The 18,396-nt window shown below is 41.6% G+C and overlaps 1 protein-coding gene across 2 annotated transcripts in view; it reads left to right on the forward strand.

Moving 5' to 3' along the window:
• peli2 (pellino E3 ubiquitin protein ligase family member 2) overlaps window positions 1-17,358 on the forward strand; it is an 84,096-nt gene extending 66,738 nt beyond the window's left edge. For both annotated transcript variants that reach the window (XM_062968633.1, XM_062968634.1), the window contains exons 4-6: window positions 2,788-2,985; window positions 5,798-5,986; window positions 9,447-17,358. In XM_062968633.1, the coding sequence (XP_062824703.1) occupies window positions 2,788-2,985; window positions 5,798-5,986; window positions 9,447-10,013 (954 nt within the window). In that variant the 3' untranslated portion in view covers window positions 10,014-17,358. The remainder of the gene's footprint in view (window positions 1-2,787; window positions 2,986-5,797; window positions 5,987-9,446) is intronic.
• Window positions 17,359-18,396: the final 1,038 nt, after the last annotated feature.

An 18,396-nucleotide genomic window follows, 5' to 3' on the forward strand; every position in this document is an offset into this window, starting at 1 on the left:
GAAGCATATAGTAGACACATTTAAAATAGGAATTGTGCATTTTTTTCTATTATCATCCTGCATTTCTAAGTTCTTTTTTGCTCGGTGTATCATGTTATTGAAATTTGTCGCTGAGTTTTGTTGTTGACAAAAGAGCAAAGACATTCCATGGGCCTTACAATAATAATCTTGAGCCTGGACTGTTTCCCATTCTTGCTCTTTTGATAACACTCCCAGTGGGAAATAGTAGGTTATGCATTATTTATACTTTAATTTAATGATGTGCTCTAGATCTTTCTGATAGTATATTTACTGAAGGATGAATATAAAGAGGCACAGATGTGCAAAGACAGGTTGTATCCTCCCACCTCCCTTGGTATATAAACATAGCCACTGAATATGTTTCTTCTGATTTTCCATGATTTTGTTTTATTCTGGTTTTATGGCCACCCAAATAGGAGGCCATCATTTCAACTTGTAGCAGTGAATTCAGCTCTTGAAGTGTTGTAGTGTGAAGATATATTTCTTTCTGAATCTCCAACCATTCACTAGTAGTTCATGACCCCGTGCTCAATATTAAAAGAGAAGTAGAATGGGAAACGTGTCTCTTATTTTCCTCACAGTATTGCATCCTTGCCATTTTTATGAGCTATAAGACCCAGGACATGTTATGTGAAAAGACCTTTTCATATAACAGTTCGGTTGCCCTTTTCTGCCACTCTGTTAGCTCTACAATATCCTTTCTGAGTTGTGAGCAGTATTTATGCAGTATTCAAAGTATGGTCTCTGTAACAGATTTGTTGAAGGCTTTTCAGCAGATTTATTTATTTTTTCTTTTCTAATTATGCTCAGAATGAAATTCACCACCTTCGCAACAGGTGTTTGGTGGCACGATATTTTTATAGCACAATTCCCAAGTCTGTGTTGGTCATTCACTGCCAGCTCTATTCCCATCAGTTTATGCATGCAGTTCTGAGCTTTTCCCCCCTCTAGTGTGCATAATTTGATGCTAACTTACATTGAGTCATTTGTATTTTGGAGTAATCTTGTGGAATTCTTTGGGAATCCCCTTGTATTTTAACAACCTAAATAACTCAGTATCCTTTGTAAACTTGGTCACCTCACTATTCCCCCTCTACTTAGTCCTCCTTACCATTGAGTTTTCTGAGAGATCTTTGGCTGTATCTATACTGTAGAATTAATGCAATTTGACCCACTTGAAGTGTCGTAGCTCATTGGTATGGAATCCTGGGAATTGCAGTTTTACAAGATCTTTAGCCTTGACTGCCAAAGAATGCTGGTGTCTGACCAAATTATAATTCCTAGGATTTTTATAGCATTGGGCCAGGGAAGTTAAAGTTGTGTCAAACTGCATTTATTCTAAACTACAGTGTAGTTGCACCTTAAGATTAGGCCTTTCAAGACCCATGTAAACACCTTATACATAAGTAGGCTCAATCCAAGTACAATCCAGTACAGATCAAGGCTTTCAAAGAGTACCAGCTAATCCTACAGGTACAAGGTTCATAAAAGTATGAAAATGTTAATAAAATATATTGATATTATCAGATGCAGACATGTATTTGAAATGTCACTGGTAGAAATAAATACGCTATTTAAAATTCCACACAAGTGAGTGAAAAGGCTGGGCAAGGGAGACTATCTGTCAAAGAAAGGCCTTTCTCTGAGACACTTCTACCTCACCTTCACTATTCCAGTCACTAGAAGACAGTTTCTAAAATTAGCATGCATTTCCATGTTGGCCACAATGCCAATCCCCCAATGCCAACATGGAAATCCAGCTAGTAACATCTTAACAAGGTAATAAAATGTTTTAAATATGACTTGCAAGGTTGTTTACAAGTTGCAGAACACTGAGCCAAGCTTTCAGTCATTGTGGCAGAAAGGAGGGCTGTGTCTGGCAGTCACTTCTGGCTCACCCGCTTGTTGCCTGCTCATGTTCCTCACATTGGACACTCACTTGAGCAAAACATGCTGAAGTGTTCAAAGGGCAAAGAAGCAGTGGTTACATTTATTTTACTGGAAGATTCTAAGAGTGGTTCTTGTATTTAATTGTAACCGTTCATCTTTAAAATAATGGAAGCTGAATTTTTCACAGCAGTAATAATAAATAGGGCTTTATGTATAATAATTCCCTAATCAGTGCTGTGCAATGCAGAAAGTTGTGTAGGTGAGCACAGATAATTGGAGCCACTCAAATTGAAAAATGAGCAAAGATCCAGAAGCTTATACTTATTAATGTTACATTTACAGAAATAGAAACTGGATTTTTTATTAACCTCTACATAACATTTTAATGTACTGCATGTTTTAATTTATCTCTTTTTTTTCCTCTTTGGAACCCTTTGCCATATATTGTTGTTTATCTTAATTTTGCTGTTCTTGCCCTGAGATTGAGATAGTGGTTTCCCAGAAGTATCTTAGCATATCTATGGCTAAGCTGTAGTGTGTACCTAGCCCTCCAAACATTGGCTGGGACATAGGTTTAACTAAAATCATGTTTTGCATAAAAGAAGCCTGTAACTGGAGTTAGGAATAATGTATCAATTTCACCTAACCTTGTTGTTATATAATCATGATTTTTTTCACATCATCTTTTTTAGACAATCATAAAAATATGTTTTTAAAACTGATTTGCAGATCACATTACACACACCTCTGCACACATGTTTCTTGGGTTTCTTGGCCCTTGTCTATATACTTGACATTGTGGTCTGCACAGCTTTTTATAACTCCACAGGGCTTCACTTGAGACATTTCTTTAAAACATGTTTTTAATGTTTTCAGGTTGGTAGATCGACTGAGAGCCCCATAGATTTTGTTGTAACAGATACAATTTCTGGCAGCCAGAACAGTGATGAAACTCAGATCACCCAAAGCACTATCTCCCGGTTTGCATGCCGTATTGTCTGCGATAGGAATGCACCATATACGGCCAGAATCTTTGCAGCAGGATTTGACTCTTCAAAAAACATATTTCTTGGGGTAAGTACCCGTGTTTTTCATAATAGTAAGGAAGTGATCCCTGTCATCAAATAGGGAAATAGTTTATATATTAACTTACACAAAGATGATGGCTCTTGCTTATATTCATCCTTTTATCTTTCTGAAGACATGAATCATAGACTCATAGTTGGAAGAGACCTCATGGGCATCCAGTCCAACCCCATTCTGCCAAGAGCAGGAAAATCGCATTCAAAGCACTTCCAACAGATGGCCATCCAGCCTCTGTTTAAAAGCCTCCAAAGAAGGAGCCTCAACCACATCTGGGGCAGAGAGTTCCACTGCTGAAGAGCTCTCACAGTTAAGAAGTTCTTCCTAATGTTCAGGTGGAATCTCCTTTCTTGAAGTTTGAAGCCATTGTTCTGCATCCTAGTCTCCAAGGCAGCAGAAAACAAGCCTACTCCCTCCTTCCTATGACATCCCCTCACATATTTATACATGGCCATCATGTCTCCTCTCAGCTTTCTCTTCTGCAGGTTATATATGCCCAGCTCTTTAAGCTGCTCCTCATAGGGCTTATTCTTCAGACCCTTGATCATTTTATTTGCCTTCCTCTGGGCAGACTCCAGCTTGTTGACCTCTCCCTTAAATTGTGGTACCCAGAATTGGACACAGTATTCCATTGTGGTCTGACTAAGGCAGAATACAGGGATAGCATGAGTACAAAGGGGTCCATGCAGAGATCTGTACCAAGGCTATTTGTCCATCTAACTTAGCAATATCTTTGCTGACTGACAACAGTTTTCCATTTTCTAAACAGATTTTTCTCTCTGTCATCTGCTATCAGATGTTTTGTGTTTAACTGCAGATGCCAGGAATCGAACCTGGGGATCTTCTGCATGGTGGAATCCAACACCATGCACGTGTCTTGCAAGCTTTTGTATTCTGCCATATATCAAGGATACTGTATGAAATCTGAAATAGGAATGATTTCAAGGCAAATAAAATATTCCTGGCCACTGAGGAGTTCTTTCTCATTTCTCTAATCATACCAGAATAATTAGCCCTGTCAGTTCCACCACTATTCTCCTTTTCTGGGAAGCAGCGTCTTTCATTTTAGGTTCTTCCTACACCTCACCATTCTCTTCCTTTCTGATCCATAATGCAGTCTAAACTCTGCCTTTTCAGAGCTTAAAATGTTGCTTTAAAATAATTTATTGCATTGCTCATTGGGAAACAAAAGATAACAATTCTTAATCACTTTTTAAGAAAAAGATAATTTGCTCTATTACTTGAGACATCAGTCACTGTCATTTAACTTACCTATTCAAGGTGATTAGGGATGTTAGAGAGTTATATTTATTATTAGTAAAGCATCTTATAATGCTTAAAGCAACACAGAAATTTGCTAGTTGCTTTCAGATGCCAAATTCCCCATTGCTTTATTCAATAATGCAACATTCTTTCAAGGTCAGAGAATCTTGCAGCCCTCCGTGTATGGTTGAACTGCAGCTCCCAGCATTCATCACCCTTTGGCTAGGATGGCCACAGATGTTGGGATTTGCAGTCCAGCAACACCTTCAGCTCCACATGACTACCACTTGTTTTAGCCACTACAATAATTCCAGAGCAATCAGACTCAATGGAGTGCAAGATGTCACTTCGTAAAGTTATATGACATTTGGAATTGGAAGTGACATGCAAGGTCCTGTGCTACTCTGAATGGCACATAGGTCTTGTTTTATAGGATACAAAAGCTCTTATACCCAGTCATTTTATGAATCTAAAGTAAATGCTAACAATAAACATGACTCACTTGTTACATGTTGTACCACAACTTTTAGCTTTTGAAAATAACATTTTGCCTCCCCATGATTGAGAAAATCAGAGGGTAAACACGTTGTTTTTAATTTCTCAATTATAAACTCGAATTCTTCTATATATTTGACCTATGAATCTGAACCAGGAATGGGCAACTGTGAAAGGCTGTGGGAGAGCTGTCTCAGTTCTCCAGGAGATGTTGGAGTGTCACATATAAACCTTTGTTTTAACTTCTGTTTTATCATCTTCTTGTGTTTTAATCTGTGTATATTGTTAATGTATTAGCGCTGTTACTTTTGTAACATTGTGAGCCGCCCCGAGTCCCCACGGGGAGATGGTGGCGGGGTATAAATAAAGTTTTATTATTATTATTATTATATTCCACTTTATTCTCCCTTACCAAAATTATATACACATATATACATACATATATATACACACACACGTGCGCGCGTGTGTGTGTGATTTTCTAGTCCCGCTCTATTTTAGGCTGAGGAGAAGCTGAGGAGAAAGTGAGCAAAAGTCATTTCCTGTTTATTTCCTATTTAGCAAAAAAAGTCTTCTCCTGGGCCTTCTAGAGGTCATTTGGAGGTCATTGTGTTTTAAAAATACTGCTTATGTGCTATGGACTGGCAATGATCACATTTTTTCTAGAGTACTGTAATCTTAGAGAGTATAAAGCCATCTTCCTGGATGCTGTCAGTCATGCTTGAATGTTGGCTGCAATGTCTGAACCAATGTGAGTAAATACAAACCTGTCATCAAAAGTGTGGTCTTGCTTTGGAAGAACATTTAACCTGTTTCCTTCCAGCATGGTAAAGAACTACTTCTATTAGCTGCAGAAGTTATACTGCTTGTAGTTATGTAGAGATGTCTACGCTAAAGTATTTTAAATCTCATGATTCCTGCACCTGTTTTTCTTCTGAAAACTTCTATGTGTGGTTGGTGGTCTTGCATGCTTTTACTATTTGGCTTTTCAAACCTGGAAGGTTTGAGTAATTTTATATTTTATTTCTTGTTGTGGGTCATTTAGGAAAAAGCAGCAAAGTGGAAGAATCCTGATGGACACATGGATGGATTAACAACAAATGGGGTTCTAGTCATGCATCCTAAAGGAGGTTTCACTGAAGAATCTAAACCTGGCGTTTGGAGAGAGATTTCGGTTTGTGGAGATGTGTATACTCTGCGTGAAACAAGATCAGCTCAGCAAAGGGGCAAGCTAGTAAGTTGCTAATTTGTGATAAACCATTTCTTTTTAAATAATTTCTAATCTATTCTGCTAAAGGTAACTTCCACAGTGCCTCAATTGAAAAAGAAATAGATCCCAAACAGTCCAAATAATAAGGCCCCATCACCCTTCCCCGCTGTTGCCCGCTTTTGGTCCCAAACTATTTAGTTGCTTGTGATTTCTTTTTTTTTATCTCCATTATTTGAAATGTATTTGTTTTACAATGCTTTTGACACGAAATAAAAAATAAAATCACCCTTCCCCCAAAGACAGCAAACAAAGGACTAATCCTTTTCCCCTTAAAGCTTTCCAAAACAAAAGCATCTTAAAACTGTGAAGGAGAGAGCCAGATGGATGGGGAGGGGAGGAATGTGAATCTGGTTGCAAAAGCTATAAAGGACTTGTCCTACATTCTCATGTGTTTAACCTCCTGAGGCCAAGGCGATAGAGAGCAAGGCTTCAGCTCAAGAGTGCATGCAGGTGGTGATATATGGCAAAGGCCGCCCCTGAGAGATCCTGATCATGGAATTTTGTGGTATTACACAGTAATAATGACACTCTGAAATGAGCTTGTAAGCAAATAGGAAACCAATAAAACTGAAATAACAATGGGGTGACGGACTCCCCTTCAGCAGGTTTCAATTACAAATACTGTAGCCCCATTGCCTGTTTCACAACTGGTAGTTTGAATTTTTCCCTAGGTAGCCCACGTTACATGGAGCCCCTGATGGCGCAGCGGGTTAAACTTCTGAGCTGCTGAACTTGCTGACTGTAAGGTCGGTGGCTCGAATCCAGAGAGCGGGGTGAGCTCCCACTGTTAGCCCAGCTTCTGCCAACCTAGCAGTTTGAAAACATGCAAATGTGAATAGATCAATAAATATCACTCCGGCGGGAAGGTAACAGTGCTCCATGCAGTCATGCTGGCCACACGACCTTGGAGGCATCTACGGACAACATTGGCTCTTTCGCTTAGAAATGGAGATGAGCACCAGCCCGTAGATATGAACATGACTAGACTTAATATCAGGGGAAACCCTTTACCTTTACCTAGCCCACATTACAATAATCTAAGATGGATATTTTCAAGACATATTACTGAATCCAGACCATCCAATAGTGCAAGAAAATGTGCATTGTTCTGTTCCTATTGGTTTGCTTTTGTGATATGTCACAGAGAGGGTTGATAGTGGCTTAGCATCCTGTCCTTTACTGTGACCTTATGGCAGGGGGAGTCCATCTTGCATTTTTTTAAAAGAAAAAGTATATCCTTGCTGAACACAAAGCAAAAAGTGCTGCTTTGTTATTCTTTCCAGTCTGCAGTTTTCTGTGATTGATGATTCTGACCATGTCTGTGAGAGTCTGCAGTATAACCTTTCTGCTTCATTTAAACCTGAACTTGTTACTGATGAATTGCATGCCAAAGAATCTAAAGTTTCAGAAAAGCTTTAGTTGTGAGCATGAAATGCATAATGCATCTTGAAGAAATTCTGGCTGAAGGTCCTAATAAATTGGTGCAAATTTTGAATGTTGTCATTGCTCCTCTCTTGTCATTTTTAAGCTCTGCTGTGTAAATTTGTGGTTAGTCCTTGCAGGGCCGGCCGGAGATAAATTTATATATAAAGCGAGGGGGGAAATTGCGCCCCCCCACCGGCGCCGCAGGAGGCGTGGCCATGTGCCGCGGGAGGCACATGGCCACGCCTACCGCAGCGCCGGTGGGCCCCGCCTCCTGCTCCCTGGCCCCGCCTCCTGCTCCCTGGCCCCGCCTCTCACACAGCGTGGGAGGCGGGGTCACGGCGAGCAGCGCGGGAAGCGGGGCCAGGGCTGGCCCCGCCTCCTGCGCAGCTCACCCCGACCCCGCCTCTCACCCAGCGTGAGAGGCGGGGCCAGGGCGCACGGGCCAGGAGGCAGGGCTCCGCCCAGACGGGGCCTTGCCTCCCGCCCCGCGCGCCCTGGGCTTTTCCAGGCGGGCAGACTGCACCGGAGGTCCCTGCAGGCCGCGATCGTGGCCTGCAGGGACCTTCGGTGCAGTCTGCCTGCCTGGAAAAGGCCAGACGGGCAAGGCTGAGCTGCGTGGGAGGCAGGGCCAACCCTGGCCCCGCCTCCCACGCAGCTCACCCCGACCCCGCCTCTCACGCAACGTGAGAGGCGGGGCCAGGGCGCACAGGCCGGGAGGCAGGGCTCCGCCCAGACGGGGCCTTGCCTCTCGCCCCGCGCGCCCTGGGCTTTTCCAGGCGGGCAGACTGCAACGGAGGTCCCTGCAGGCCGCGATCGCGGCCTGTAGGGACCTCCGGTGCAGTCTGCCCACCTGGAAAAGGCCAGACGGGTGAGGCTGAGCTGCGTGGGAGGCAGGGCCAACCCTGGCCCCGCCTCCCACACAGCTCACCCTGACCCCGCCTCTCACGCAACGTGAGAGGCGGGGCCAGGGCGCACAGGCCGGCCATCCAGGGCCATCCCAGCCGGCCATGAGAGCTCGCTCGTCACCTCCCGCCCCGCGCGCCCTGGGCTTTTCCAGGCGGGCAGACTGCAACGGAGGTCCCTGCAGGCTGCGATCGCGGCCTGTAGGGACCTCCGGTGCAGTCTGCCCACCTGGAAAAGGCCAGACGGGTGAGGCTGAGCTGCGTGGGAGGCAGGGCCAACCCTGGCCCCGCCTCCCACGCAGCTCACCCCGACCCCGCCTCTCACGCAACGTGAGAGGCGGGGCCAGGGCGCACAGGCCGGGAGGCAGGGCTCCGCCCAGACGGGGCCTTGCCTCCCGCCCCGCGCGCCCTGGGCTTTTCCAGGCAGGCAGACTGCACCGGAGGTCCCTGCAGGCCGCGATCGCGGCCTGCAGGGACCTTCGGTGCAGTCTGCCCGCCTGGAAAAGGCCAGACGGGCGAGGCTGAGCTGCGTGGGAGGCAGGGCCAACCCTGGCCCCGCCTCCCACACAGCTCACCCTGACCCCGCCTCTCACACAACGTGAGAGGCGGGGCCAGGGCGCACAGGCCGGCCATCCAGGGCCATCCCAGCCGGCCATGAGAGCTCGCTCGTCACTGAACAGGCCTTCCTGTTCGCCGGCGAGCGAGCTCATGGTCCCCGCTGGGAGGGGGGAAGCCTGACGGCGCCCCCCGGGCCCTGCGCCCGAGGCGGCCGCATCACGTGGCCTCCGTGTTGGGCCGGCCCTGAGTCCTTGTGAGACCTCTACATATATCTGAAAGTAGGCTTTTATGTTGCAGTAAAAGTGCATTAGCCTTTAAAGGAATCATAATACTCTTTGCTACATTATAGAATCATGGCTACATCTCAGCATTTGTTCAGCTGTGTTACTGTATGAATATGACACATAAAATAAGAGGCAGAAGATACATGAAACGTTAACAGGAGGACAGAAAGGGAGACTCATTACTTTGGGGTATGTGGGGTTGTTTCAGAATGAATTAGCATTTGACTGGTTTTTCTTCTGTGCCTGCCTTTTTAGGTAGAAAATGAAACCAATGTCCTTCAGGATGGTTCTCTTGTTGATCTGTGTGGAGCCACACTCCTGTGGAGAACGGCAGATGGCTTATTTCACACTCCAACTCAGAAACACATTGAGGCTCTCCGGCAAGAGATCAATGCTGGGAGGCCTCAGTGCCCTGTGGGGCTGAATACGCTGGCGTTTCCCAGTATCAACCGCAAAGAAGTGGTAGAAGAAAAACAACCATGGGCTTACCTCAGCTGTGGCCACGTCCATGGCTATCACAATTGGGGACATCGCAGTGACACAGAAGCCAATGAGCGTGAGTGTCCCATGTGCAGAACCGTTGGTCCCTATGTGCCTCTCTGGCTTGGCTGTGAGGCAGGCTTTTATGTTGATGCTGGTCCGCCGACTTATGCTTTCACCCCCTGTGGCCACGTGTGCTCTGAAAAGTCTGCCAAATACTGGTCACAGATCCCACTGCCACACGGTACTCATGCGTTCCATGCTGCCTGTCCTTTCTGCGCTACTCAGCTCTCTGGAGATCAGAACTGCGTCAAACTTATTTTTCAGGGTCCAATTGACTGATGCCATTTTACAGATGACTTCAATAAAGCTCACTTTCTTAACAATTTACTGTGAAGATAAAGAATTTGCCACTAACTCCAGATTTTACCCCCCTTTTATAGGATTGTTATTAATGAGGGCTTTGGGTGGGGAGGGTGAATTAGCAGTTGGGGATACCATAGGGTGTGAAGGTACATTGATACCTGGAACCAAACAGTTATCAGCGGCATTGCATGCTTAACAGCAGCATGTTCATGATGACAACTTCTTGGTCAAACTGTAGTATATTTGTAATATTTGTAAGAACAGAAAAAACCAATGTCTTAATGATTTTTTTAATCTTGGATTTTGTAACTGAAATGCTTTTCTTCTAAACTTTGACAAGCCTTTAAGACACATATTTTTTCAACCTAAAAGAAGCATTCGGAATGTAATTTGTCTGTCCTCTCTCTCTTTTTTAATTTGCAATATAATTAACTTGAATAGTTCATTCTCAAAGAGGATGTACCGAATGTGTGGGTAAACCTTGTGTAGGTGTAGGTGAATGTTCACGAGAGACATGCATTTAACAAGCTGTGAACATGAAAGGTTAGCTTCATGAACAATAGCACAAACATAAGGAATTCTGCAGTGTGGTGTAATGCAGCTGTCCAAAAAAAGACACAATTACTTGAAATTTGGGGATCATTTTGTCTTGGCCACTTCCCATGTTATGTTTTTTTTTTGACACAGGGGTATCTTTTTTCTTCCCCCCCCCCCCCCCTTTAACAATATTTGTAAAACATAATGTGGGTATGCTTCAAGATACGGGTTGTTTGGTCCAACAGATTTGTGGGATATGTTTTTGATGTGCAAAAAGGATGATTTTTGAGTTTCTAAGCCAGTCCAGGTATCTGGCAGTGATTGTATTACCATCTTGCCCTGTCTTCTGCTGTTTCAACATGTCACAGAATTGTTCTTCAAGGTTCAATATGAGGCCAGTTCATGGTTAACTTTCATCATCTTCCTGCATCACCATGGCGCTGCTTTTCTGTGGCTTCATCCCACTTGTGTGTGTATGGTCCTAGTCTTTCACAAAGGTCCTTCCTAACTAGGTTAACCCTGTCTATTTGGCTTCATCCTTTTCAGGTGTTACCACATTACATGGACTGAAGCCTTAGAAAAGTGACACTGTTGGCAATATAAGTAGCATGGTGCAGAACTCTTCATTATGAATGGAAGTACATTTCTCAGCAATCCAGTAGTGATAAGGCACAATATGTAAAAAGGCTTCTTCGATTTTCCATTTGGTGTGATTTATATATTTTAAAAAACACATATCCAGTCATTTGTACTATTTTAATAATTTCTAATAATTAACTCTTTGATTAATAAATTACCTCTGCCTTTTGGTGTTTATTCCAGTTGCCCTTGCATGCCTTGGATCTGTGGGCAAGTAGAGGTACCAACCCATTCTAAATCCAGTTTTTTAATTGAGTTCCCTCACCTCTCTAGAGAGAATATTTTGGTCTTTTTCTTGCAGGAATTATATATGTATTAGTCTTATTCTAATAGACAGTTTCAGGCACTCCTAGTCTTTGCTGTCTGTAGGTGGGTTTCTAATAATTCACTTGATTGGGTGTTTCATAACTATTGAAATCTGTCATTAATTTGTTTTAAGCTTGTCTCTGTGATGCCACCCTTACTGAGCAAACATTTTTCAATAGTTAATAATTGATTGATTTACATCCCAGTTTGCTATCTAGCCCCTTGTAGTTCTGAGTAATGTATTTATTTTACCATCAGATGTCACTTCTAAGATTAATTCATGGCCAGGTGACTTAAAATTCCTGACTTGGGAGTAGTTGAAAAAGAGGCAGTAATTATTGCTCTCTCAGAAAATTAGTAGATTTGGACTTGCCTGTACGTTTCAGCATCACTTCAGTGTTAGCATTTCCATTTGTTTTGGATATTTTAGCTTTTTTTTTCTATACTGATAGGTATTAGTTTTTCCATGTTTGAATGAAAAAAAGATTCCAGGGCAGAAATTCATTACACATCCAAAGTGAACTAGGCACAAAGGGGTTGTCTTCTTTCTGTTAAATTCTCAGCAAGTACTTGCTGTGTTTATGTCCTTTGTATAGATAAATAATTTATATGATTTTAATATATTGTATATATACTTGAATTGGCCTGTTGCTACTTTGGATGTAATACTGTTTTATAGTTAACCCTTTTATTCAGTGTCCGTTGCCTACTGGGTGGTGGAACAAGTTGTTTTTATTTGCTGCTGTCTAATATAATTTTCTGTATAATGTGTTCAGCGCTTATACACCCACTTCTTTTATTTGGAAAGATTTCACTCACTCTGTAGCATTATGTTGGTAATTTGCTTAACCCACTCATTAGATTGGGAAATAGGGCCAATGGTTTTCAGAACATTTTTATCCTAGTGCCTTGTAAAACAGACTGCTCCTTGCCTTCTATCCCATAAGACAGACATGTAGCTCAGATTGCTGTGGTTGTTATTTCCATAATTTGTAAGGTCCCCAACAGTGTTCTCGTCTTCTAGCTTAGGTGCCTGAGGTCCTTTTGTATTCAGTCCATTCTCCAGACTGTGCTATCCAGAAGCCTCCTGCTGACTGAAACAATGCCATAAAAACAAATTATTTTAATAACGACTTTGTCAACTTCATGGGCTGAAAAATTGACCCTATGAAAGCTTGAATTGTTCCCATAATTAGGTTTATTTCATATGTGAATGTTTGCCTGTAACTGCCCAGACATCTCCACTACAAATGTTCATAATATGTAGCCTGTTCTAGGGTTCATTAAGGAAGAGTCCATTGGACTGGCTGAACGTGTAATTCTGAATCCTCTCTTGTGATCCTAGGTATTGATAGCTGTTGCTGATGGGTTTGGGAGAATAACAAGATGATGGACATTAATAGCTAATTTTAGCACTGTGTCTTTTGGAAGTGTTGACATCATCCCACTTGTCGACTTATTTTTCTGTGAGAAATAAATATTTTAAAGATTGGAATCAGAAATAGGCTACACCAGTTAAAACTCTCCTGAAACAATAACTCTTCTGGCAAGCTGTTCTACCTAAAGATTTTGTGGTGTAAGAATTATGAAGATGAGAAAACTAGATCAGAAGTCCTCTCTAAGTTGATTTAGTTTTTCAACTTCACAATCCCTACACTTTTCTAGTTCAAGGTTAGATTTTCTGTTTCTTCATCTCACAGAAAGGCTCAAGTCAAGAAGTGAATATCTGTTTGTAATGAAAAGATGTCGCATGTTTCCTTATTTTGGTTCCTGGATGGGTTTTTTTCTGGATGTTGTCTCTTTTTGTCTCTTTCTGTTTTTGTCCACCATTATGTCTCCAGGATACAACTTGCTCATCTCTGAATGAAGCAGAGAGTGTTTGAGGATCGAGACAACCTGCTCAGAAACCAATTTGAAAAACATTTTTCAAATACTTCCTTTGTTGTGAGTTGGTAGCTGTTTTTTCTTCTTTGCATATTATTTTCCCAAACCAGACAGCAAAAGTGGATTCCATAAGTAAGAATACTGAGCGCTTTATTCCATTTTATTCAAATAGAACTGAGAGCTACCGAAGTACAACTCTTAATTCACTTTGTGTGTATGTTTTTCATCTATTGAATCCTCGCTATGTGGCTCATATATTATGCAGTTTGAACACTCCTCGTACAGAGGAATGGTTTTGTGTATCCCCCCCCCCCCCCCCAAAGACTGCATACTGAATTGGATGATCATGTTCTGCCCTTGAACTGTGGTCATTTCACAAATACATCCAAGCACATTAATTTATATTGATTTTGTCCTATGCTAGTCATGGAATGATGTTACCTCAGTGCCTCAGGATAGCCTTGTAAAGATAGTAGGAAGAAATGTACATTGGGGAATGGGTTGAGAGATATGAGAGGAAGAAGGGCATTTTAAAGATCTATCTCCATGTGGAGTAGGAAGCCAATTCTAATGCAAATGTGTGCCAGTAAGTAGCACTGTGTGCAGTTGCAGATCTTTCAGTGTCTTCTTTAAAATCTTCTTAAACTGACTATTCCAAACAGAATGTCTCTCACCAATTAGATTTTCTTCTCAAGTAACAATGATCTTATTTAGGTTGTTCGTATGATCAGTCATTTTTAGTCTGAGATGGGTATACTATTTGCTAGGTTCAATATTCTTTCTGTACATCTTTCTTTATCTTCTTTCTAGTTTTGTTCATTATGACACTCCTCTTTTGTGACTTTCTGATGTCACCTTGCCTTAGCAAAGCTCTTCTTTGAGTTAAGGGCTTGATGCAGTAGTTGTGTTTTTATTTGGGCCTGTAACTCTTGCTACTTAAGTATTTGGCAGATAAATGAAGCTTCCACCACTGCTAAAACAAGTTTTAGATTTCCTTAAGGGACACTTCCAATCTCTCTCCTTCATTTACCCCCAGAGGCAATGGTACTATGTGGTAGCACAGGCTTCAAACTCTATGCAGAGCTTACTATCTATATGAGAGATCCCATAGTGTGTAGTGTAAGGAATAAATGGCTCTTGTTAACCTCCAGGCAATGGTTCCTTCTAGTTAGGTTCTGCTGAGGAAATTCTGCTATGTCTTTGTACTGGCATTGGTACCTATTCAATAATATTCATATAATGTATTTGTGGTATCCTTTGCTCTTTCAAGTCTAAAAATCAAAAGAACATATTATCTTGGCACAATTCAGATTTTGCCTCCATATTTCAAGAAAATATGACTGAGCTTTTTCAGAGTCCGAGGAAATCTTGCAGATAATGAGAAGTTAGAGTCTACCTTGTGTGTTCCTTTTAAAAGGGGACTCTGTCCATTCCAACAGGCTTCCATTTCTGATCTTTCCCAATCTCGTAACAGTGACCCACAAGGCATAGGCAGTGAGTTTTCCACATGGTAAAAAAGCCATTTTATGCTATATAGGAAAGCTTCAAAATATTCTTGTAACTAAATGTGAAAACTGTTGACTAGTATATCCATTTTGTGTGCATCATTCTCTGTAAACAACAAAGCAATGTGATTCTCTTTAGTATTCATAACTTATCATTACCGATCTATTCTTCTTTAGTTTTATTACTATCAACCAGTAATATTCTGATTGCAAACCCGTTTTTTTCCCGCTGATGCTTACTTGTCTTTCTCATGGCATTGAAATAACTTAATGGACGAGCAGTTGTTAATGTCTGTAGGGAAAAAGTATATTTAAACTGTCCTGTTGCCTACAATGGATTTATGATGGCTCAGTGTTTCATGAAGGTTGTTGACACTTCAGGCAATTCCCTCTAGTGCCACTGCTTTTAGAGACATACATTCGATGTAGGAAATTCCCTAATAATTTCTTCCCCTGTTCCCATTCTCTTTTGTGTTGCAAAATGGTTTATAATGGCTGTGCCTTAGCCGACAACACTAGCCCAGTGATCCATGCAGCTTGGCAAAAGCGTTTGAGCATGGTTCTTTAATTTTAAAGGTTTTTTAATGGCTTGAAAAATAATATCAAATAGTCCCAAGTCCCCCTTAAAACTAATGGTACTTCTGAGGTTTGATAAGCAATTTAATTTTATAGGCACAGAACATACATGTAATGTTTTGAAAGGGGGGCATGAAGATTGAGTAAAAAAGGATTCCTTGGAACCTATATCCAGGTAAGATGTGCATTTTTTGATCCAAGAGTGTTGTTGCTTTTTAATGCAGAAAAAGATCTGTCACACAGGGATGTCATGAGTCTGACAAGTGATAAAATTACTTGGACACCTGCGCAGAGGCCGATGGCTAAAATGATGGCTGAGACAATTGCCCACAGGTTTGTCCAGCAGAAAAGCTGTGTATATTTCCCTTCACTTATTCTTAGTTAACATAAATTGATTTTGTTTCTAGATTGATGTATCCAAAGGCTTTAGACTGCATCTCTTAGAATAAAGTCTTTTTTTTTTTTTTGGCAAGGATGTAGTTGGAGATGTCTGGCAGCTGCTAGTAGTGATGTTTCTTTTCTCAGCCTTGATGTTCAAGATTCAGGTGCCAGGGATGGAGTCTGGAACTACATTCCTGGAATGCAATTTGTTTACCAATGAGCCATGGATGTTCCCAAGACTCCTCCAGGACTTTGCCATGTTATCTGGGAAAGATGCCAGAAGCAGGCCTTCAGCACACCCACTCTTAATACAGAAAACCATTTCGATGCCCACCTCAGGATACAAACACCTCAGTGGAACTGTAGCATGATCCTCAGGACTGATGTTTTTGTGAACAGTCTTGAGTCGTCAACCGGTAAAATATGTGGTTTCTATATCCCAAATGGTAAACAAAAAACACCTTCTGCCTGTGATGAAGAACTTGCATCCTGTTCATGATAGAGTGCACACAGGATGTTGTTTATATTATTACTACCCCACCACCCTGTATAGCTCAAAAGTAATGTCTGAAGTAGTTCTAATTCTAATGGTAACTCAGGCACAAAATGACTTTGATTCCCCAGCTGGGTTCAGCTGGTGATTTCCTGCACTAGGATAGTTGTAGAATTCTGTTTGTTTATTTGGGGCATCCATCTGGCTTTTGAAGTCCTTTGTCATGAAAACAGAATGTGCAAAAGGATCTCAAGGAAATTCCTATTATAAGGGGAAGGAATGGTCAATGATAGAGGGTCAGCTATCAGTTGGGTAATTTACCTCTTGTTATTAATCCCATTGAGAAACTCTTAATGATAAGTCTTCACAGTTTATCATGGTTTCTATAATCCAGCAGTTAGTTCCTACTAGAGTAGACTTCTTGACTCAATAGGAACTTGGTAAGTCAGCACTTCTGTAAGTTCCATTCAGTGTGGTTACTATAGTTGGAACTAATAATTGAGCATAGGGTCATTAGCCAGTAGTTGAACATTTTGCAGGAAATTCATCCGGGGAGGATGACCATCATATGTCCAACAAATTAAACTTCCAAATCATTAAAGGATCCTGTTACCTTTCCCTTTAGTTATCTGTTTGTCCTTTCCATACATGAGATAACTTTTCAGTTATAAAGACTGATTTAGAAGGAGCAGGCATATAATGCAGTTGCAGGGGTGGGGGTATATTTGTGTGTGTGTGTTTTGTATGGTCCTGGAAATTTGAGCCTCAATGCAAAACTTGTTTGTCATTCATTCCCAATATGCCCATTGGGAATGGGCAAGGGTGGAAATGTTTTCTTCAGTATGTTACCAGCTGTTAATGTTCTGAGTTATGTTTGTGAAATCTGGTCTTTTATACATCATTGTGAATGGATATTAACACAATTTACCTGTTGTACATTTTGGAAGTACAAGCCATTTTACAGGAGAGGAAAACAAATTAAAAAGGTATTCCAGTATTATCACTTGGCTCTTTTTTATTCTTTTTCATACTTCAGAGCTGTAAGAAGAATGTGATGTTTGGTTTGCGAACAATACTGCAAGCCTGGCTCACCTCTGAGACCTGCTGAGTGAATGGTTTGTTAAAGCTGTGTGTGACAGATAGACGAAACACCCTGCGGAATCTGAATTTTCAAATTTTATCCTTCAGTACAAATGGGTTTTTTCCTCAGTTGAATGAACCCTCTATTTTAAGCAGTCGTGGGAGCAAGCACTTGAATGACATTGAAGGTATGAGACATGAGATTTTAAAGCTCAAAAACAATATAAAAATCATTTATGAAACAATTTTATGTTACCATTAATATAGGATTTTTAAAAGGTATTCATGCCAAGTAAGGAGAAGATTTAAGCAGGATTTCCTCCCACACAATGCTGTCTCGAGGAGCATTGCAACCCAGGGTCATCTGTTAGCTCAGTTGTTTCCCTACATTGATGTAGAATTTCTCCAGTCCCATTTGGATATGTATAAGATTAATTATTCATTTATTTTTATTTTGTATTATAAATCAAGAATTATAACATTGTACATTATGGTAAATTACAAAATTATATATTAAAATTATATGAAAGTTCCAAAGGTTGTGCAGCACAGGCAGCTGCCTGCATACGCACATGCTCCCCAGCTGACAAAAACAAGAGTTAAATAAGCAGAACTCACCTGCGTGAGGAGAGGAAATGGCTTGGGTCTGAATAATAACCGATATCTTGTCCACAGTAGAGTCTGTGTGGAGCAGATATGGGCAAATTTTGGCCCTCCAGGTGTTTTGTACTTCAACTCCCACAATTCCTAACAGCCAGTAGGAATTATGGGAGTTGAAGTTCAAAACACCTGGAGAGCCAAAGCTGTCCATGCCTGGTTTGAAGGCTGAGAGGAGCAACTTGAGCTGGTTATGTGTGTGGATTGGGGCAGGTGTCCTTCCTCACATCAGGGCCTGACCAAATGATTTCACTGGCCTTATATGACCCATGGGCTGGACATTCCCCTCCTCTGCATTATG

Source organism: Anolis carolinensis, chromosome 1, assembly GCF_035594765.1.
Source record: "Anolis carolinensis isolate JA03-04 chromosome 1, rAnoCar3.1.pri, whole genome shotgun sequence".
Lineage (NCBI taxonomy): Eukaryota > Metazoa > Chordata > Lepidosauria > Squamata > Dactyloidae > Anolis > Anolis carolinensis.